This window comes from Puma concolor, chromosome E4 (assembly GCF_028749965.1).
Source record: "Puma concolor isolate L17-30 chromosome E4, mPumCon1.1.hap2, whole genome shotgun sequence".
NCBI lineage: Eukaryota > Metazoa > Chordata > Mammalia > Carnivora > Felidae > Puma > Puma concolor.
The window spans coordinates 45327969-45351749 of record NC_141683.1 but is presented as its reverse complement, the minus strand read 5'-3'; the positions used below and the strand labels follow the sequence as shown (position 1 = coordinate 45351749).

Sequence of the window (23781 nt, the reverse complement as noted above, 5' to 3'; positions counted from 1 at the left end):
TATTGTTTGCATTTACTGAGACAGGGGCTAGTTAGGGCAAATGCCACTAGACCTGGCCAAAGTGGGGGAAGCTCTATAGTCCCCCTAAGACAGTGTTTCCTCTCCCCCACAATTCCAAAGTCAGGGCCAGACACATCCATGTTTATCTGGTGCCAGTCATCCCAGGGACAGAGAACTATCTTCCTTTCACCAGATAATAAAGTGTCCTCCAGGCAGAAGAAATAAATCATGGAGCCAGCTCCTTTTGGTTCCTCTGGATGACAGCTTATTCATCCTTCCCTCTCCCCTGCCATTTCTGAACAGCTGTTTGAGAATCACACTGCCCTGGTGGAGATAGCTCTCTCTCTCTCCCAAGCAAGAACCCTTGCTTATCTGCACCTTAAAGTAGGATTGACCCATGTGATCGTAAGTGTTACAGCAGAGGTGGACACAAACATCAGGGGCCCTCTGTGTCCCAGTCACCATAAGTCACGACAGGAGCGCTCAAAGGGTGTTCTGTCTTAAATGTTACCTTTAGAACCAAAACTTAGTCTCTCACTTCACCCCAGTGCCTTTTTCCATGATGAGTCATAACAACTCAGCCAGACTTTTAAGTGCAAGAATAACTTTACTACAATATGGGAGCATCAAGCCAAGACTATCCACAGAATGCCAGATTTACCCAGTATAGAGACTGAATCCACTCTGCTCCTCAGTCCCACTGCCAGGCTGCACACACTCCACTGCTCAGAAGACTGTAGCTGAGAAACAAGAAAGAGGCACCCTCTGATCTCGAGAAAGGCAAGAATTTTTATGACTAGGCTCTATAGCCTTTGTGTTCAGATTTAAAAATAGCGTTGTCTATTCTTCTCGATGGCCTGAAATCCTCAAATCCCCCTCATTCTTTTTTTAAAGTTTTTTTAATTAAAACAATTTTTTTAATGTTTATTTATTTTTGAGAGGGAGAGAGACAGTGTGTGAGTGGGGGAGAGGGAGAGGGAGCAGACTCTGGGCTCTGAGCTGTCAGCATGGAGCTCGATGCGGGGCTCAAACTCTCAGACTGTGAGGTCATGACCTGAGCTGAAGTCAGACACCCAACTGACTGAGCCACCAGGTGCCCCCTAAGTTTATTTATTTTGAGAGAGAGAGAGTGTGTGAGTGAGTTGGGGAGAGGCAGAGAGAGAGAGAAAGAGAGAGAGAGAGAGAGCAAGAGAATTCCAAGTAGGTTCTGTGTTGTTTGCATAGAGCCTGACACAGGGCTTAAACCCATAAACCATGAGATCATGACCTGAGCCCAAGTCAGATGTTTAACCAGCTGAGCCACCCAGGTGCCCCAAATCTCCCTCATTCTTAAGCTAAACTAATTTCTGTAGCCAGCAGCCTGGAGGTTCTGATCTGGACACTTACTGGTTACAACCTTGAGGAAGGCACTTAAACTTCCTGAACCTTGTTTTCTTTCCTCATATCAAAAATTCAGAAAAGGGCCTGCAAATGCTTAGCTCACAGAATCATTCCTTGTAAGGATCCAATAGAATAACATATGTGAAATCACTGTGTATGCTAAATGGTTCCACACATGTAAGTAATTTTTGGGTCAAGTTCTTAATAAAAAATGTATTAATCACAACTGTGCTCATTCCCTTGTAGAACCCTGGGGTCCCCTGTGCATCTTTCTCTTTTCCCAGTCATTACCCATCATTCTGCTTGATTCATCCTTCCCACATTCTCCCTTCCCCTGCTCATGAAAGACGCATGCACAAAACCTATAATTCTTTCACCCATTATTCTAACTCCTGTCAATCAGTTTCTTTTTCATTGCGTATTTACATTTCCCAAATAACTGCATTTACATATAATTTTCTCTTGCCCGCACAAAAAGAGGGTACAGCTAGATACAGCATTTAAGGGGGTGTGTCAGATTTCAACTCAGGAAACAGAAACAATTGTAGGTATTTTAAGCAGAAAGGGATTAAAAACAAGGAATTAAGGGCTTATGAAATTCACTGGAAGAGCTAAACAAAAGGAAGTTAGGGGCCCCCACTGGGGTCTAGATTGTAAGGGCACATCACAACAGCTGTAGTCCAGAGATCAGCTGCCAAACCACCTCTCCACGCCCACGACTTCAGTGACTAAGATCTGGGGACTACTGGAATACGGGTTCCGGCTTCGGATGTCAACAGTGTTGCTTAGCAGCAAGAGCAGTAGCAAGATGGCCTTAGCCTCACTTCTGCCTTCCAAACCTCAGACAAGGGCATTGCCCTGGTAGATTTAATTAGTATCCAGAAATCTAGTTGCAAAGGAGCCTGAGAAATGTCATTTCTGACTTTCTAGGGCCAAAAAGTTCAGGAGTGTACATACAGGGCTTTGAGCATGGATGCCTACTTCCATCTGAAGATAATCTCAAAGGAGTGACTTTACGCTTTATGGAGTACACAACACTGTGATGACCTAAAAGAGAGCCTGTGGAAAGAGGGAAAGCAAAAGTGCACAGATCGTGTAGTTGCAGGCATTACCATCACCTGTTGGGATTTGTTTGGGCCAGTCTATTTCTTCGACGTTTATTTATTTTTGGGATAGAGAGAGACAGAGCATGAACGGGGGAGGGGCAGAGAGAGAGGGAGACACAAAATGGGAAACAGGCTCCAGGCTCCGAGCCATCAGCCCAGAGCCCGACCTCACGGACCGCGAGATCGTGACCTGGCTGAAGTCGGACGCTTAACCGACTGCGCCACCCAGGCGCCCCTGGGCCAGTCTATTTCTTAAAAACATGTAACTCAGAATAGGAATAAAAAAATCTCAGCCTACCCTCTACAAGAAATTGGAGTTCTAAATATTAACAAGACGTTCCTGGCTTCAATCAGATTGTTGAACTTGATATCTATAATATATATTTTCTTCTTATAGCAATGTTGGGGGCATAATTTTGCCAAGTTTGTCTACTGTGCTCTATTACAATCCTGCCCAGCCAAGTAGTGTGGATAGAGTTGGCCTCCTTCCTGTTTTCCTTCCCTTTCCAAGCCCAGTATGGGTAAATGACCCATGTTTGGCCAATTAGAATACTTCTCTTTTTAATCACAGTAATTGATCAGGGATGGGCACAAGATGAATGCAGGATAATGAGAGTCTTCCTTAAGAGTTTACTGGCATTCCTGGGAAGGATGTGCCCTCTTTCAAGGTGATTATGATCTGTAAGACAATGTCTTGATGGGGTGCCTGGGTGGCTCAATTGGTTAAATGTCCAACTCTTGGTTTGGGCTCAGGTCATGATTTCACAGTTTCGAGAGTTTGAGCCCCACAAATTCTCTCTCTCCCGCACTCTCTACCCCTCACTCAGTCTGTCTCTGTCTTTCTAAACATAATTAAATAAACTTAAAAAAAAACACAATGTAATTTGAGGCTGCCAGCAGCTACCTTGCTTTGATGGGGAGAGCACCCATCTGAAAATAAAGCAATCACAAAGGAAAGTAGATTGAGAGATGGTAAGAGACAGAAATGGGGTCTTAATGATATTATTTGAACTACTGAATACAGCTTTGCCTAAAGCTAGATCTACCCTTTAGGTTTTTGTTATATCTATGATATATTGTGATGTTTTGGTATCTTTAAACAACAACAAAAACAACAACAACTCTTCTCTTTCTGGGGAGAGGCTCTGTCCCAGAGGTAGTCAATTCTTAGAGATAGGAAAGGGCCCAACAAAGAGTATATGCAAACGACTTTGCAAACTTTGATATGCAAACTACTCCAGAGCCAGACCTTCTGTACCAGGCTCATGAACTCCAGGAGGCAAGATTCTCTGTCTTTATCATCCTAGGGCCAGGCACCAGGCAACTAGGTACCACCCCTGCAGCCCAAAGCCCTCCCAAATTATTCAAATTAGCCTATCCTGAACTGCTTACTCTGCTCTGCTTTGCCTTTTCTATGGAAGTAAAGGTCCATGGCCTAAGCTTTCACCTCATTCCTCTCTTCCACCTCCTGACTATCCTAGTGTTTTTCCCTGTGGCCCTTGCATGACAAGTCTCTGTCTCTTGTCTCTAGAACCTGTGAGAATATTAAACTTTGTTTTCCTGGGCCTCTCCTGTGTCTCCTCTTATTTATTTATTAACACTTTTTTTTTTAACATTTGTTTATTTTTGAGAGAGAGACAGAGACAGAGTGCAAGCAGGGAAAGGGGCAGAGAGAGAGGGAGACACATAATCTGAAGCTGGCTCCAGGCTCTGACCTGTCAGCACAGAGCCCGATGCAGGGCTCGAACTTGCGGACCACAAGATCATGACCTGAGTCAAAGTCGGATGCTCAACAGACTAAGCCACCCAGGCAGCCCCTGTGTCTCCTCTAATACCCTACTTGGCTGACCATCTCATAAACAACTGTAAAGTAATTTCCTACTCACATAGATCAATAAAATCTCTTTGTCTTAAGCTAGTTTAAATAGGGTTTCTGTTATGGATTTCTGAAATAGTCCTGAGAAAAGCAAGCAATTTATAAAATCTAAAAATGTACCAGACCAACCTTGAGCCTCCTCAACTTCACCAACAAAAGGAATACAGGTGGTGAAGATTCAAACTAACAGGTCCAAGTGGTACAAATTTTTCTTATGTCTCTATTCTTCTGAAATCAGTTTAATTAGTGCTGGCAAGTTGTGAGAATAGCTCAGCTGTGCCACTGTTGTTTTCTAGATCTCATAGGTTTGGGGGATCATGGGATTGAAATTCTAGGTTAGATCTGACTTAACCAAATTTTGAGGTAGTGACATCATGGGAAAGCATATTTTGTAGTTTAAGTTGCCTATCTTTTATTTAGCACTCCCTTGAGCCAAATGTTTTCCATTTGGGCGGCATAAAGGAGAGGCAGAGATATTCTCAGATGTCATTTCAGGGAATACTAGACTTTGTAATTATACTTCTAAGTCTGCTACAACTGATTTTTTCTATCTCCCACTTCTGCTCTTGGGAAAACTTTAAAAGTTGTGAGATTCTCAGTCTCAGGATGAAAATAGTGATTTATACTCTCCTCTCCCCGCCATCTGAAAGAAGCCATGGTGAATAAATTAGCAAATATCTGAGCTAGCTGAGGAAATTTATCTTTAATGATATACAATGCTTATTGGTTATAAAAACCTGTGTACTTTTTCCCTTTTGCCTGTGGCACCAGCAGAATGGCCATGTTTGTAATTGACAACCAGGCTTTAAATTTGGGCAAAGTTGGGACACCTGGGTGGCTCAGTAGGTTAAGCATCCGACTTCAGCTCTGATCTCGCGCTCCGTGAGCTCGAGCCCCACATCAGGCTCTGTACTGACAGCTTGGAGCCTGGAACCTGCTTCAGATTCTGTGTCTCCTCTCTCTGCCCCTCCCCTGTTTGCACTCTGTCTCTGTCTCTCTCTCAAAAATGAATAAACGTTAAAAAAATTTTTTTTAATTTTGGAAACATTTTTCATTTGTGAAATATCATTTGAATGATTAGAGAAATTATAAGTCTGAGTGAGGTTTTGGGGATTTAGAGCTAGAGGAAGGAGAATTTTGATCTAGGGGCATTTTTCACCTCACAGATGTAAAAATGCTTGCGGAGAAGATGGGGAGGGTAATGACAGCCATTTTAGCTGTATCCCTGAAGACATTTATCTTGAAGAAAAGTGGAGAAAACAAAGGAGAGAGAATTATACAAACACAGAGGAATGTAGAGCATCCCAAAGAGTCATGGTTCTCTCAGAACAATACTTTTACAGGGAAAATATAAGATATTCACTCTCTGACTTTATGTCAAGAACTAAAGAATTCACATCTAGGAGTGCCTGGGTGGCTCAGTAGGTTGAGCATCTGACTCTTGATTTTGGCTCAGGTCATGATCTCACAGTTTCATGGGTTCAAGCCCCACGTCGGGCTTTATGCTGGCAGCACGGAGCCTGCTTGGGATTCTCCCTCTCTCCCTGACCTTCCCTTGCTCACACTCTCTCTTTCTCAAAAGTAAATAATAAATTAAAAACTTTTTTTAAAAAAAAAGCAGAAGTCACATCTATGTGTGTGCCTTTTTGCTCTTCCTATAAAGGATGACCCCTAATACTACCTTGGAACCATTCATAAACATGGAATGTGATGTAAATGGATGATTAGTCTGGACTAGGTGAATAGGGAGAGAAGGGAGCATGCATAGCCACTTTGCTAAACTTTACATGTGTACATTTCAAATCAGACCCAATACACACTTATGCCTACCCATCAGAACAGATATTTTCAGCAAGGAGAGTTCTGGGTTGGAATGTCTATCTTGACCTATTTGGAAACTGAACTAGCTATAGCAGATTGCAAGATTTAGGTTGTAGGAGAATGACTCTGGTTCCTTTTCAGCCTAAAACAATTACCCAGCTGTTGGAAAGTTGAAATATTGGACCAAATTATATTACCTAAGTTAAAATAAGCACTCCTGAGAATAGATCACTACATATATTAAGGTACATGTATTATGCAAGAGTTGACATTCCCATTTCTATATCTTATAAACCAGCCTTGGAATCTTCCCTGAAAATAAATTCATTGTCAGTATGTTTTTGGCTATTTGTTTTTATTGGTTAATATATACACTATTGGCACATTTCCAAAGCTATTACCCTCTGTGATCAGAACTTTCAGAAACCTCCTTGACAAAGCCACCCATAGAAACAACTAAACACTGAAAAAACGATAGGTGTTTTGTATGGAACAACTATAGAGTATGACCTAAAGATGACAGTATGCTTTTTAAAAAGTCAGTAAGTCACACATGGTGTTATTTGATCCATATTGCACCCCTGTAAAGTACACATGGCATGTTTTATAGTATTTCCAGTTGACAAAATAAAGTCAGCAATAAATGACTCGCCCAAAGCCAAACAATTAACAAATGGCAGAACCAGGATTTGCTCTCCATGTTTTAATTTATTTTTTTTTTTTTAAATTTTTACTTATTTATTTATTTTTAAGTAGACTCCATGCCCAACCTGGGGCTCAAACTCACTACCCTGAGATCAAGGGTCTCATGCTGTACTGATGGAGCCACCCAGGTACCCCTATCCATGTTTTTGTATTCCAATTCCAGAGCCTTCTTTGGGGATGCAGAAGTTAGATATAAGCATAAGGAAAATGACAAGAGACAATTAGAATAACAACCAATTAGGAGCGCCTGGGTGGCTCAGTTGGTTAAGCGACCAACTTCAGCTCAGGTCATGATCTCGCAGTTTGTGAGTTTAAGCCTAGCATCGGGCTCTGTGCTGACAGCTCAGAGCCTGGAGCCTACTTCAGATTCTGTGTCTCCCCCTCTCTGTACCCCTCCCCTGCTCATGCTCTGTGTCTCTCTCTCAATAATAAATGTTAAAAAAAAATCATAACCAATTAATCTAATCGATAGCATTTAAACTAATCTATAGCATTTAAACTATTAAGACATAACCTACAAAATTGAAAACATTTATTGCATTGTATTGACACACTCCTGTTTCATTGTTACTCTCTGGGCACTGGGCTGGTGAAAAGATTTTTTTATCTTAATTCATCAGTAAATATTTACTGACCACTATTATGTGTGGAGATTCTGAGTTGGATATGTTTTCTTTCTTTTTACTAAAATTAACCTGTAGGGGCACCTGGGTGGCTCGGTTGATTAAGCATCTGACTCTTGGTTTGGGTTCAGGTTATGATTTTACAGTTCATGAATTCAAGGCCCACATTGGGCTCCATGCTGACACTGCAGAGCCTGCCTGGGATTCTCTCTCCCTCTCTCTGTGCCCCTCCCCTGCTCATGCTCTCTCTCTCTTCCAAAAATAAATAAATGAACTTTAAAAAAAAAAGCATGAAATTAAAAAAATAAAATTAATAAAATCAACTTGTAGCATTGAGTGTCTAGTCATTCCAGCAGGCTAACACAGAATTTTGTTGTCTACTTTTTCATTTCTCCTGGATAAAGAAGGGAAAACCTAAAGACGTGGTAGAGCACTTCTCAATCTGTTCTTCAAATCTCTGCTAAGAAGTCCCACTCTCTCATTTATTAAATAGGTATCACTTATTGATCATCTACTATATGCTACATAGTCTACATCCATTACCAGGAATCCTCAAATCTCGGTGGCTTGGTATCGTTATTCTCATTTTTAGGAATGTGGTTAGTATAGGGTAGCAGTGAAACACGGTGAGATAGTAGCATTGGATCAAGAGCAGGGCCTTCAATCAAAAACTACTAGAGTTGGAATCTGGCTGCATACATACTCGTTGTCTGAACTTGGAAGAGTTGTTTCATTTCTCTGTTCTCCCTTATGCTCATCTTTAAAATGGGGTAAATTACATGAACTTATTAGACTTATATGAACTCACAATCAGAGTTACTTTGAGTGTCAAATGAATTAACATCTGTAACCAGCTTATGGTGCCTGGGCTTCTTAGTGATACTCAAGGGATGTTAGCTACTATTAATTTGGTGTGCCCCAGGGCTGAAGCTGATGGACTCTTTTCTCATTTAGATATCTGTTACTCCCTAGATGACCTCATTTAATCCTATGGTTTTAAATATTAAGCTATACCGATGACTCCAGAATTTGTATCTCCTGCCAAGCTGATACTTTTCCAGTGTAAGTTAGCTCATGTCACTTCCCCACTCAAAACCCTCCAGTGACTTCCTATCTCTGAAAAAATCAAAGCCCTAACCATAGCTATGAGGCCCTATCTATTTGTCTGTTCTATTTTTCTGATGTGTCTCCTACCACTTTTCACTTTCTTTCTTTTCTTAAGCAATACAGGCATGCTTGCTGAACAATCCCAACCATTCCTGCTCCTTCAGGGTCTTTGTATTTGCTATTCTGCCGGGTATATTCTTCTCCAAATGACATATTCCTTCACTTGCTTCACATCCCTGCTCAAATACCATCTTAACAGAGATGCCGTCCCTGACCGCCTCATAGAAAGGAGGATTTTCCTTTCCTTTTCTTCTTACCCTGCTTTATTCTTCATTGTATCTATTGCCATTATATTTATTCTTTTTTTTTTTTTTTATGGTGTGTTTTCCCCTCTAGAATGTGAGCTCTATTAAAGTAGGGACTTTGTTTTGTTCACAGTCCCTAAAACAAGTGCCTGGCACAGGGCAGACACTCCATAAATATTTATAGCTTAACTATAATTATGCTAATTGCCCAGCTAGTGTCAGAGTTTCATACCCAAGTCAGCTTCCCTTCAATATCTCTTGTTCTTTTTACTCCACTAATCTGCATCCCATGCCAGGAAAGATACTAACCCCATTATAAATGTACATCAACTTGTAGGACTTTTGTATCTGAACTAGAAATTTTGTGCACATTAGGGTTGATTTGCAATTCAGCATAATTTAGCAAATATTTACTGCACAAATATTTATGTGATCTTGGATAAGAAACAACAATCAACCAGTAATATAGGGTAGCAATTTATTCAAGAAATCTAGAAGCCTAGGAAAGGTAAATATTTGTACTTGTGGAACTCTAAATTCAGAATTATTATGGACATCTAAAATTAATACAATGTAGTATGTCAATTATACCTCAACTTTTTAAAAGGCCATTAAAAAATAAGAATTATTAGGTCTATCTATTGTATCACAATGGAACACTTAGTTATCCCCCAAAGTTTCTTTCCCCACTTTCTCAATCTCAGCCCACTCCTTTGCTTACCCCAAATTTCTAGACATTTTCTTAGATTTCTCTTTTCCTCATCCCACACATCCAATCCATATGCAAAGACCATAAACTATCAACAAAACTTGTTGTTGTGAGACCATCTGCTTCTCACCAACTTCACCTTTATAAATCCTAGTCCAAGGACAACTCTACTTAGCCGAGGCCACCAGCAGAATTTCCTAAATGCTGGCCTTGCCCTCCTACTTTTCAACTGCCAGCCAGAGTGATCTTATAAAAATGTAAATTACTCATCACTCCTCTGCTTAAAGTTTCAGTGGTTTCCTTTTCTCATTCCTAAGTTATTCCACTTAGAAAAGCATCCCAACCCTATCCTAGCCCTGAAGTCCCATTCGATTCTGTCCTGATCAACAGTCCAATCTTGTCTCCTAGCATTTTCCCCTTATTCATGAACTCTAGTCACACTGGCCTTCTTTCACATCTATGAGCACAAAAAGACCTTTCTTTGTCCCAAAATATATGTACTAACAGGTACTTGTCCTTTAGGCTGCAGTTTAAATTTCACCTGCCCAGGGAGGCCTTTCCTGACTCCTGGATTTGAAGTGGTCCCCACTCTTCCATTCACCTTTTGTTTTGTCAGAGTGAATGGCATTCACTTATTGTGCATTGCACAATTGGCATTTAATATTTTCCTCCTGGGGTGCCTGGGTGGCTCAGGCAGTGAAGCACACGACTTCGGTTCAGGTCATGATGTTGTTGTTCAGAGTTCGAGCCCTGTGTCAGGCTCTGTGCTGACAGCTCAGAACCTGGAGCCTGTTTCAGATTCCCTCTTTCTCTCTCTCTCTCTCTCTGCCCCTCCCCCACTCATGCTGTCTGTCTGTCTCTCAAAAACAAATAAACATGAAAAAAAATTTTCCTCTTCTGTGTATTGTCTATCTCCTTCCAGTAGGGTTTATAACAGTGCCCCAAACATAGTGAGCACTCAAGAAACACTTGTTGGATGGGTAAATCTTTGTCTCAACTTTGGTGACTTATGTAAGATCACAGTAGTTTTCTAATACAACTTTAGTCACTCTGCCCCATCCATGTTTTCAGCATTGCTTCAACCCCCCCCCCCAAAAGTCCATCATTCTAGGGGAAGGATTCAGGATTTCAGATTCAGTTCAACAGTTCAAAATCATCAGATAAGGGGAAAAAGAAAGACAGAAATCAGTATTCCTGACATGAACAATTGTCATTTCTCACTTAAAAAATCGAGGAAGAAAAAAAATCCCAATTCTTAAGATCAAACACTTTTGGAGTTGGAAATGTTAGAGAAAGTAGATGTGGACAGGAAAATGTTAGCGTGTGGGAGGAAAAGTCAGAAGGAGGTAAGAGAAAGAATACTCACCATGCTGTGAGTATTCATGGTTCTGGGCGTGGGTACCACGTCTTACCTGCAGAAACACTAGGGAAGAGCGTGATGGAGTGAGGTGGGTGGGGGCGAGGAAAGGGAGGGGCGGGAGACCAGGACCAGAGACCTGGAAAAGGACAACACAAAAAGAAAAGAGAAGGACGGAGCAGAGCAATACAAAAGCAGCTTCGGATCTGGCCGGAGCTGCAAGCGTTAAGGGGAGGCGGGGAGTGACGCGGTTTGCGTCTGGAGCGGCTCCTTGGAGTCCACAGCATCCACCGCCGGAGCCTCGCCTTCCTTTCTCCCTCTGCAGACATATCGAGACACAAAAAAAGAGGCGACCCCTGGACCAGCGCGAGGGACCCACCCGCAAGATGACGGAGACCACCAAGACCCACGTTATCTTGCTTGCCTGCGGCAGCTTCAATCCCATCACCAAAGGGCACATTCAGATGTTCGGTGAGTCCTCCCGCCCACCCCCGGAGGCTGCTTCCGCCTCTCTCCTTCCCCGGCACCTGTATTTTCCAGGGCGACCCAACAGTAAGGCGTGTGCCCCTCGGCGGGATGCGCCGGCTGATCCCTCTGGTGGGAGGTCAGCCCCTCTATTTCGGGCTCCTGGAAGGGACGTAGACTGCGCTTCCCAGGCGTCACTTGCTCGGGCCAGACCCGGCACGCTGGGGGCCAAAGGGGTGGGGGAGGGGAGGGGCCGGAGGTGACTGGGTTTAGACCCGGTGGAAGATCGAGGTTCCAGAACTGGGGTGCGGTGGTGTGGTAGTTTGGTCACTTGGCGGGTGAGGATCGGGGTGGGGGCAGAGATTGGGACGCGGAGAAGGAAGGAGGGGGTTGGAGATAACGTGCTGTTTGTTTAGGATGGATGGAAAGCTCGCAGGAGTTAAATGATGTACATGCCTTGGAGACACAAACACACTGACACACAACACACCATTAGCAGGGCTGGGGCTCCGGGGAGATTAATTTAGGGTTTGGCTAATGGTTCAGGGCGGCCCAGGGGCGAATGTGTGAGGGTTGTGGACCGTATATTGCCCGCGCGAGGTGGATGGCTGAGTGAAAGGGGTGGGGGCTCGCCAGCCAGGGCTTGGCTGCCGGGACCCACTGCCTAGGAAGGGGAGGGGGCGGGGCGGCCGCTGCGGGCAGCCCTTTTCGAGGCAGCGGGTGTTGATGGATCCGGGCCCAAGTTGGCTGAGGCTCTGCCCAGGGCGGCGATGGCACCCGGAAGGCTTGCGGCGTGCGAGTGTGTGTATGAGTGTGAGTGTGTGTGCGCGCGCGAGTTGGGGCGGGGGGAGCGCGCATCGTTGCGCGTTTGTTTCTTGGAGGTTTTGGGGCGTGGAGAGAAAGGGAGCGAGCAGGGGCTCCTGGCTGCTGCTTTGGGATTCAGCAGGGGCAAGGGAAATGTGGTCAGTGCCTGTTGGAGATCTCGGGCCACTGGTGGACGCGGCTTCGCTGCTGCTCCGGTAGGACCCAACGGCGCGGGGACGTGCGCATTTAGACCCTGAGGGAGGGACGCGGAGGTCACTTTAAAAGCAGGCATAGAGTAGAGGTTAGAAGTTGGAGGTGCTTTTTCTCTGGCACTGAAGTAAACGAGAAGAGGAGAGAGAGTGGGCTGGAGATGGATGAGAGACGGGTGGGAGGCCCGAGCCAGCCTGCCAGCAAGGCGCTATCCAGAGGCGGCAGTGCTGAAGCGCAGGGCGATCGGGAGCTGGCTTGGGGCACACGTGTTTACGCGAGTCGGAGGATTGCGCGAGCCCTCGTCGGGCTGTTTAATGAAAGTCACATCATATTGGTAAAGAATGGGCGAGGTGGCTTTGGTTAAAAATACTCTGCTCTTAAACCTAAAAGGTGCGTTGAACTGGGCCCAATTATTTAAAACCTCATGAAAAGAATATAGAAAGACTATGAGCTGAGGGGAGACCAGGTATGCACATTGATAGGATCCAAGGAGGGAGACTGGGAGATAGCCATCCCTTCCTCACCATCCCTTCAGCTTTTAAAAGTGTTTTATTAGGAGCTAATGCTAACTTACTTGTTAAGTAAAGACTTTTGTTTAAGCATCAGAATAGACCAGAGCATCTCCTCATTCTTCTAAGGGAATATCGGTGCCCTGGGAACACTGTAAGTTCGCTGGTGCTTTTATCCCTGTCCTGCCTTTCTTCTCTGTCCATATTTCCTCTAGCCATTTTATGCCACTGTACTTTGTTCCTCTCAGTTGCCCAGGCGGGCTTCGTTGTGCTTTCCTATAGAATTCTTTGGCTCTAGAAATCTTTAATGAGCCAGCCAGTACTCTGCCTTTTTTCCTGGGGTTAAAGTAGTTAATTCCACTTGTTTTGGGTTTTAGGATGAGTCGATTTAACTTGAGAACCTAGTATTCCGTCTTGCAGCTGAAAAGAGTTTGGTAACAGTGATAAAGGCTTTTGTTAAGTCCATGCTGACCTGCCAATTCTCCATGAGTTTAGAGGATAGAATATGTGGAAATGGGCATGGATTACAGCAAAGAGGTTTAGACATAGAATAGGTGAAAGGAGACTTTCTCACAGGGGTAACTATTTGCTTGATATTGGAACTGAGGGATAAGAGAGAGAATATCTGTCAACAAAGCCTTATGAGTGTCCATTAGTTATGCATAATCTGAAGAGCAACATGGAAAGAGGATATGGTATGCTCACTGTGGCTATAAGGAGCTTATAACCTAATGGAGGATTTAGCACATATACATATGAAAGGAAACAAGAACAAGAACACAAAATACATATTAAACTATTCTTTGTGGACTCTCTCATGGCAATCTTTGAGCTCATGAAAAATTTTGTGATTTCTTTCTGTATATATGTGATATCACTTATTCCTAATAACAAAGTTACCAGAAAGGCATCATGATCTCCATTTTATGAATAAGAAACTGATGTTCAGAGGGGAAGTGACTTTCTTAAGTGGCTTAAGTGATATGGAGAGCAGGTGGCAGAGTTGAGACTTGAACCCCACATTCTTAATTCCTCTTGCAGAGACCTTTGCACTGTACCAAATGCAGGAACAAGTGCTCACTGATCTGACTGCATAATTCCATGAAGTCTATTTCCTTCAAACATATACTAACAGAGATTAGAATTAAGTTGGACATCAACTAAATGGGATTCCTAAATATGCATTTTGAGAGCTTCCCACCATCTCTAAAGAAACCAGTTATCCATGAACTATTTTCTTCTTTCAAATAGCTTTTAAAATCTTCTCCACACATTACAGAAATAATTAATGCAATAAAATTGTCAAACTTTCTTTAAGGTGTCTGAAATCTGTAATAGAATTTTTTTTAAGATTTGAACAGGACTTTAAAATTAGACATCTTTATTAGAGCTCCCATGTTTTGAAATCTAATTGTTTACCAAAGAAAAAAGAGAAAGATTTTAAACAAAAAGGGATGTGATGTTCAGAACTGAAAGCTCACTCTTAATCTCTGTAAAGTAGTACTTTTATAGTTCTCAATATTTGTAAAATATTTTAGAATGAGCTTTTCCTTTTATTTTGATGAATGGGAAGTTGTATTCCTAATTGTGGCTACAGAAACATATAGAAAAATTTAATATTTGTGAGAGAAATAGTTGACACCTATATACTTAATTATAAGTAAAATGTTTTCAGGGATAAGTAAATTTTTGGAAAAATCAATTCATAAACTAACAATGTTTTACTTCATGAGTCTGCCTTATTACATAAGAAACTAATATGACACTGGAAGGTTTTTTTGTGTTTTTTAACTTTTAAAAAATGTTTATTTATTTATTTTGAGAGAGAGAGAGAGAGAGAGAGAGAGAGCAAGCATGAGACAGGGAATGGCCAAGAGAGAGAGGGAGAGAGAGAATCCCAATTAGGATCCATGCTGTCAAGCACAGAGCCTGATGTGTGGTTTGAACTCAGGAATCATGAGATCATGACCTGAGCCAAAAATCAAGAGTCAGATGCTTAACCGACTGAGCCACCCAGGTGCCTCTTAACTTTTTTTTTTTTTTTAATGTCGATTTATTTATTTTGAGAGAGAGGGAGCTCAAACAGGGGAGGGACAGAGAAACAGAAGTGGAGAGAGAGAATCCCAAGCAGGCTCCATGCTCTCAGTGCAGAGCCTAATGTGGGGCTTGATCTCACAAAGCATGAGATCATGACCTGAGCTGAAATCAAGTCAGACACTCAACGTGGAACCCCTAGAAGGTGTTTTTTTTAAAATACCTAAGATCTTAATTATTAATTATGTAGTGATTATATTTCAGTATAATTTCTTTGCATTTATATTGCTGTGTTTGTCGATATATTCATGCCTGGGAAATCAGATAATAAGTTTAAGTAGAAAAATAAGAAAGGACTGATCAGAAAAGTTTTGCCATAAAAAATAAAGGAACTGAAACAATTAGAGCAGAAGTGAATTCTGGTTTTTGATGATTGAAAAATAACTAGATTTTCCAGTTTTTCTACTGGAATAGAAAATAGTAATATTTTTACTTTGAACAAGTGGGTCTTTTGAAAAGAGACATGATCCAATTCTGTTCCTCTTCAAGGGTAGTGAAGAGGGCTTTTTAATTATTGTAGAATTGGAAAAGCAGCCCCTATTGCTATAACTAGAAATCATAAGAAAAATGAATTTGAGTTGCTACTGATATAGATAACTGTCAGAAATCAAGAAACTGTTTAATATGCTCAAAATGGCTATAAAAAAAAGACCATTAAGCACAAAGTGGTGCTTTTTACTTTTGGCACCATTATCTTATTTGATTCTACTCTGCAAGTTAAACTGGATAATATTATCATCTCCCTTTTACAAATGAAAAAGCAGAGGTACAGGTGTAAGTCATTTGGTCGAGGTTGTAAGCAAAAGTCAAGATAAAACTAGTTTTCTGATATCTAGATTCTCTTTCTCCTTCAAGATGCCTCTTTATTCCTTCAGTTGCAACAGCACCTATGAAAAGAAAGTCACCTAAATTTAGTTATTAACAAAGGGTTATGGGAACTTTGTGAATATTTTCCTTGGTAGTACAGGCAGCCAACAGAATATATTCAACAAAGATATCTGTTCCCAATATCTTATACTATAACAAGGAAAGGCTGTTTCTTTTCTTAGTACCCTGTATTTTCCATGTAACTCTATCACTGGAACATTTTTTCCACCACTCTCTTACCTCCTCCTTCCTCCCCACTCTCCTGTTACCACAACTAACACCTACTTATTCTTCAGAGTTTACCTTCAGTGGTACCTCCTTGGGGAACCTCCACTGACTTCTAAATTAAGTATGGTTACCCTGACATTTGATCCCACATCACTTTATACTTTCCATGACATAACTCTCATCTCATTATGTTTAATGACTACTTTCCATGTGAGACCTTAAGCAATATTAGAACACAAACCATGCATGGTTTCATTATGGATTGATTTCCTTGTGCCTAGCATGGAGTAGGCTCTCCATAATAGTATAATTAATAAAAGTTACAAATAGCAAGTCTTTGCTCCATCATAGTTGTTGAGTAAATACAAAATAAATGAGTGTATAAAATCTTGTTCAGATAGAGGAATCAACCATGCACAAAGGCTGGGGTGGTAAGACAGAAAGCCATGACGTATTAGAACAAAGGAAAGTTTAGGATGGCTCAAGGAGAAGGGGAGTAAGAGGTAATACTGGAAAGACAGATGGAAGTCTAATCGATTATGAAAGCTTATTAAGTCATGTTAAGGAATTACGATTTTATCCCAGGGAATGAAAGAATATCACATGGTTTTTAAAGTAAAGGAACGTCATAATTGTATCTTTGAGGTTATGATTTAATTGAATTTTGAATAGATTAGTGTAAGGGTAAGAATGGAAATGTAGTGACCAGCTAGGCACCTATTTCAACAATACAGAGTTCAAGTAAGAGACGGTCACCTCACTCTGGTTAGTGGTACCTGGGATGGAAAGTAAGTGTATTTGAAAACATTTGATGGGTAAAAGGGATACTTATTTGGTGACTTGATGGGTGGTGGTGGCAAAGTAGACCAGGGTAACTCTCAGGTTTCTGTCCAAAGTACATGAATAAAGAACACTGGAAGAGGAGTTCATTTAGGGTTTATGGGGAAAGCGAAGATTCATACTGACTCTAAAATTTTGGAAATGTGCATTCTAATCCAGCACTGATGCAAAAGAAGGAAATACTGAAATTCAAAATGTCTTTTAGCTGGGACATCTGAATCTTCAAATAAAAGCTCCCAGTGGGTTCTAGTTGGGTTATTCAAAGTTCCTCATGTGAGAAAGATATTGAAATTCGTTAACATTATGGAAATAAAAAGATAAAAACGGGTGTGTTGACTTTTTTAAAAGTATGAAATTGGAGAAAATCAAGGTCCTAAAGTTGATTCTTTTTTAATTTTGAGGTTGTAAAATTGGGAATAGTCAATGCAGTTCAAAAGACCATTCTAGAACTTGCCCACCACTGTGATGAAGGCTGTGATAGTATATTCAAGTAGATTTGGGCATGCTAACTCACTGATGAGATAAAAGTCCACAATGGAAACTCACGGATCAATCATGGTTGTTTCACTGGCAGGAGCTGTGTCTGTTCATGACATGAGAATAAGGACTGAAAAAGAAAATTTAGACATTTTTGTTCACAAGAAGAGGTGGTTTGATTTACTTTATCCAGCTGAATTCATTAACTGAGCCTCATGTGGACACAAGCTAACTATGAAAGGCAAATATCCCATCTAGAATTCACCCCAAACCAAGGAATAAGATAAAACCAAGATGGTTGATGTTCTAACAATTTTGAAATGAAGTAATATTCATTTTCAGCTTTTCTTCCCTTTTTGTTTTACTTAATTTTATTCTATGTGTCTAAGCCTTTTATTCTAAGATATGCTTAGAACTATGAGAATTGGAGGTTCTATGCCTTTTAGGAAGAAGTACAAATTATTACTTGATACAAACATCCTTTAAAATGTTACGAATGTCAAGAGAAACATTTCTGTACACATTTCTAATGTTAGACCAAGCCAAATGAACAACCTAGAAATGTGGAGGCAAACTAAGAAACATACCTGCTAAGCTTCAAGTTTGGACTCCTCTGTTTCAGAGATATCCTCAGACATGAGAGGAAAATGCAAAACTAGATGGGTTATCTGCATTTCTGTTATTTTTCTACTGATAGGCAATAGATGTGAGAGTAGTATATGGATGACTGGGAAAGAGAATGAAAACCCAGTTTTAAAAGTGTTTCCTTGAGGAGTACCTGGCTGACTCAATCAGTGGAGCATGCAGATCTTGATCTCAGGGTTGTAAATTTGAGCTCCACATTGGGTGTAGAGATTACTCAAAAATAAAATCAGTCTGTTAAGTGTCCTACTTCAGCTCAGGTCATGATCTCGCAGTCTGTGGGTTTGAGCCCCGCATAGGGTTCTGTGCTGACAGCTCAGAGCCTGGAGCCTGCTTCAGATTCTGTGTCTTCCTCTCTCTCTGCCCCTCCCCTGCTCGTGCTCTGTCTCTATCTCTCAAGAATAAATAAACATTAAAAATTAAAAAAAAAACTTTTTAAAAACAGTTTCTTTAAAAAAGGTTCAAGTGCAAATTTTATAATATCATTGTCCTTTCAGCCACAGATACAGTGTTCTGAAACAGTGATTGTTTAATCAATATTTAATGATACTATAAAATATACACTTTCTGGTAGAGTTCTTGTTCATTTTCTACAAGTTTTCAAATCATCTTGAATTGCTCAAAAAGATCCTAAGGAGGGGGTGCCTGGGTGGCTCACTTCAGCTCAGGTCATGATCTCACATTTCTTAAGTTCGAGCCCCGTGTTGCTGATAGCTCGGAGCCTAGAGCCTGCTTCAGATTTTGTGTCTCCCTCTCTCTCTCTGCCCGTCCCCAGCTCATACTCTGTCTCTGTCTCTCTCTCAAAAATAAATAAACATTAAAAAAAAAAAAGATCCTAAGGACCCAAAGGAATACATTAAATAATTTTTCAACAGTACCTTTTTAAAACAATATTCAACTCACAAAATTTTGGTTAAGCAAGGCATTTAAAATAATCCTAACAACTTGATATAATAGCCTAAGAAATGGGATATAGGAATTTATTTTATAGAGAATTACATAACTTTATTTATGAATATGTTCCATATAAATGCAGCATTAGTTTACAAGGAAGAAAGTTTTCCATTGCCAGAGGTTTTCAAATCATAAGCATTCAATTGCATGAAACAAATATACTTTTTTTGGATACAGTTTGGCAGATAGCCTCAGAATTATCTTAGCCCAAAAAGATGTTATATGGTATGACCAAGGCCATCCTCCTAACATTGACATCCTCTTTCCATCTCTTGTACTGTACAATATATGACTATGAACTTTGCAACAAAGTCAAGTGTTTTAACCACTACTAGCATCATCATCTTCCACATTATCATTTTAATAATGGAGCTACCTTCTTTGAGCTTCTTTAAATTCTACCACCATTAAACTGTTTTCCATTAAAGTTATCACACAATTCTCTTTAGTTCAGAACAAATGAGACATTCATGAACATTCTTGTAATTCTGGAGATAAAGGGGTAAGAGGAAGAAGTAGAAAAGAGCAAGACAAAGAGGCTAACCCATGGAAGTGGTGGCAGCTTAAATAGCACTCTTTTTTTCTACTTTCTTCTGCATCAGGTTACCTCCACAGCAGTAGCCATGCTGCTACATGTTGACCTCATTTCATATTTACCAAACAGTAGGAGGGTGAGTGAAGCATAACCCCCAGATAAGACTAAATGCATATGGTTTTGCTCTTGTTCCAGTTGCTTAGGTCAAAAACCTTGGACTTTCTTGATCTATCTCTCTGCACACAACATCCATGTCTGCAAATGATTTTGGATCTCTCTGTCTTCAAAATACAAGTAGGGCCAACCACTTTTCCACATCTACAACCCTGGTAGAAGCCATTGGTCTCCTTCACCTGCATTATTTCAATAGCTTTTTAACTGATCTCCCTGCTTTCAACCTTGGCCCCAATACTCAATCCTCAACAAAAATAGCCAAAGCAATCCTTTCAAAATGTAAACCAGATCTAAGTCAGATCATGTTGCTCCTTTGCTCAAAATTCTCCCATGGCTCTCTTTCTCATTCAAGGTCACTGTCATTAAAATGACCTACAAGGTCTCCACAATTTGCCACCTTTCTCCTCACCGCACCCCCCCCCCCCGCCATAACACAGCTCTTTCCATCTAGTTCTTATCCAACCATAATGACCTCCTTGCTTCGACCTTACAGTCTTTGTACTGAATGTACTCTCTGCCTGTAATATGCTCCTCCCACATATCCCTATGTCTAATTCACTCTCCTTCTCAAAGTTTTTTTTTTTTTATTTATTTTTTTAATGTTTATTTATTTTTGAGAGAGATAGAGACAGAATGCAAGTCGGTTAGGGGCAGAGAGAGAGGGAGACACAGAATCCGAAGCAGGCTCCAGGCTCTGAGCCGTCAGCACAGAGCCCGATGTGGGGCTCGAACCCACAGAGCTGCGAGATCATGACCTGAGCCGAAGTCAGGCGCTCAACCAACTGAGCCACCCAGGTGCCCCTCAAAGTTCTTGCTCAAATGTAACTTTCTCATTGTCTACTTGGCAGATCCTATTCCTCTGATCATATAATTTAAAATTATATTTAAAATTATAAAAATTATAAATTATAAAAATTTAAATAACAAGTTTAATAATATTTACATTTAAATTATAAAAATTTAAATTATAATTTAAAATAATTGCAGCTCACACACTCCCAGGCCCCCTTATTCTCTCTTTTCCCCTTACCTCTTATCACCATTTAACAAATCATGTTATTTCCTTTCTTGTCACATTTATTATTTAATGTCCCCAGCTAGAATGTGAGCTTTTCATGGGCAGGGATCTTGGTTTACTCTGCTTACTAATGTGTCTCAGGCTCCTGGAAGAGTCCCTGACACATTGTAGATGCTCAATAAAAGTCTGTCAAAGGAGTGAATGAATGGGGCACCTGGGTGGCGCAGTCGGTTAAGCGTCCGACTTCAGCCAGGTCACGATCTCGCGGTCCGTGAGTTCGAGCCCCGCGTCAGGCTCTGGGCTGATGGCTCGGAGCCTGGAGCCTGTTTCCGATGCTGTGTCTCCCTCTCTCTCTGCCCCTCCCCCGTTCATGCTCTGTTTCTCTCTGTCCCAAAAATAAATAAAAAACGTTGAAAAAAAAATTAAAAAAAAAAAAAAAAAAAGGAGTGAATGAATGAAGTGTTATAATTACTTACCACCCTCACCTCAAGCCTGTATTCTTTTTGTGGCAGAAAGGGCAAAGAGCCTTGAGAGGAGTCAGTGGCAGTTGATTCAACAAAGGTTTATTGAGTTATGAAGGTGCCTCAGGCACCATGCTAGGCCTCAAGGACGTGACAGTTAAAGGCACTCTTCCCCATGCCCCTGGGAGGAGACAAGCTAAACATAGCACTTCAAGTCATAAGTGCCATAAAAGAGGTAGAGTGGGAACATAGAGGGAGAAGACATGGTGTGAAGGCCATCAGAGCAGGTATTAGTGAGAGTGAACTTGAAAGTAGGAGCTGCCCAGCGGACAGAATGTAGGATGGCATTCTGGGCTGAGATCGGGGTATGTGTAAAAGGCCTGTAACAGCGTGACACATTGAGGGATCTCCAAGGAGCTTGCTAGATAACCGGGTGTGGGTGGAGACAAGGAAGGGCAGGAGATGAGATAGCCAGAAAACAGGGTTGAGTGAAGAGGGGAGGGGGCAGTTTCAAAGAATTCAGGCTTTACCCACCACTGTCAGTGAGCCCCTGAAGGTTGATGGGCAAGGGCATACATTTCAGATGTGAGGCCTTGCATCCCAAATGTCAGTGTCCCTGTCACTGTGATTTTATCTAAATATCTTTAAGTTATTTCTGTATTACTCTTTGAAAGAAGGAAGTAAGGCTTTTCCTTTAAAAAAAAATTTTATTTGTTTATTATTTTCCTAAATGGAACCATTGTCTATCACACAAGCCATATCTACTAAAAAAATACATTAAGTGAAAAATAATGCTACGGTACAGCCCACCCAAACAACCAACCTCTTCCCTGATTGGAAGTTGTCCTCACCTATGTTCTAAACGTATGCCTTCTGTACATCAATAGGATGGCCCCTCATTGTTCAAATACTCTCAGATTTGGTGAACTTGATTCACCCTAGTTTGATTGTCCATAATTTGGTAGCATTTTAGATCACGTGTTTTCTCTCTTTTCCATAGGCTTAATTGTCAGGAGAGTAAAGACCATAGAGATCCTTTTCTCTGATGCTTGTTTTTAGCTCTCATCCTTTTAGGAGGTCTTGAAGAAGTATATTTATGCTCTTGCTATAAAACTATGAGTTTCCATGACTTTGAAATTTAGTGTTCTATCATTTTAAATCCTCAAGTAAGTGACATTCCAGTGGGGGGCTGGGCTCGACATGCTTTATTCTTCAACATTTCCCAACCCTTCATCTTGGTACCCACAGAGAGGCAGAATACTCATTCCATGCAGCAGTGAGATTAAAATACATCAATAACTATTCATATTTCTTTTGAAATATTTATGTGCTGATAAATATTTAGCAGTGTGTGGTTTGTCACATGAACTACGAGATCTGTAGGCAAATGTTTTTTGTTGTTGTTAAGTTAGAGACTGCTACCCATTATAAATTAAGGAAGACAACAAAATATTATACATATAAATTTAAGCCATAATTGCTTCACTTACCAGGAACCAATCTGGCTAAGCACAGTTTAAATTTACTTGTGATGCCCTGGGAATCAAAGTTTATAGATAATATGTGATTTTTGAATGTGAATAGTGTTGATAAAGAAGGGATAAATGTCTTAGTTTTTCCTATTGCTTCATTATTTCTCTATATATGGATATTAATAAACTGAATTGGTATTGATTAGGGAATATACTTAGTCTCCTTTAGCCTTTGTTTTCTCATGTGTAAATAGAGTGATTGATATAACCCAGGGTCAGCAAACTATAGCTTGCTGGCCAAATGTGGCTTCCAAGCCAAGAATGGTTTTTATATTTTTAACTGGTTGGGGAAAAAAAAGGAAAAGGAGAATATTTTGTGACACGTGAGAATTTTATGAAATATAAATTTTAGTAGTTATAAATAAAATGTTATTGGCATACAGCCATACTCAGCAGCAGATGTGAGCAGTTGTGGTAGAAACCTTATGAATTATAAAGCCTAACCTGTTTACTATCTGGCCATTTACAGACGTTTGCCTATCCCTGATATAACCTACCTCTGGGGGTTGGAATGGGGAGTGAATCTAAAGGTTTCCAAAAATATAAAGTATGTTGAAGTCCATTACCCAGAGGAACTCTTTAATGAACAATTTTCAGTCTAAACTAAATCACCAAAAAGACTTGTTTAAGCAGTAAATGCAGTTTCAATTTCATAATTGTAATTTTTCCAGCTGACTGAGTAAATGACCGTGTTCACAATGGGGATGATTTTCTGGTTTTCGGTTTACATTGGACATTGATTAGCCCCTCTGGCTGCTGTTGGGCATTTATCTGCCATTGAACATTAGATGTATTTTCCCAGAACATCCTTTTCTTGATTCACAGCTACCTCCTTCTTTAAATCTAATATCTTACATACTTTGTATTTGAGGATTTTAAAAGATTAGCACAACAGTTGCATCAGGCTTTTGCAGCCTGCTCTTGGAGTTACATCTCGTTTTTCTGCAGCATCTCACCTCTCTGTGAACTCTGATAGCACTTG

The 23781-nt window shown here is 40.8% G+C and overlaps 1 protein-coding gene across 2 annotated transcripts in view; it reads left to right on the top strand.

Annotated features, from left to right (window-relative positions):
* The window catches only part of NMNAT2 (nicotinamide nucleotide adenylyltransferase 2), a 164699-nt gene that overhangs the window by 5816 nt on the left and 135102 nt on the right, over positions 1 to 23781 (top strand). Inside the window, exon 2 of one of the 2 annotated variants that reach the window (XM_086694172.1) lies at positions 11315 to 11460. In XM_086694172.1, the coding sequence (XP_086550298.1) occupies positions 11376 to 11460 (85 nt within the window). In that variant the 5' untranslated portion in view covers positions 11315 to 11375. Of the gene's footprint in view, positions 1 to 11233; positions 11461 to 23781 lie in introns of those variants that run through there. The other variant, XM_025921139.2, reaches the window with a different exon arrangement.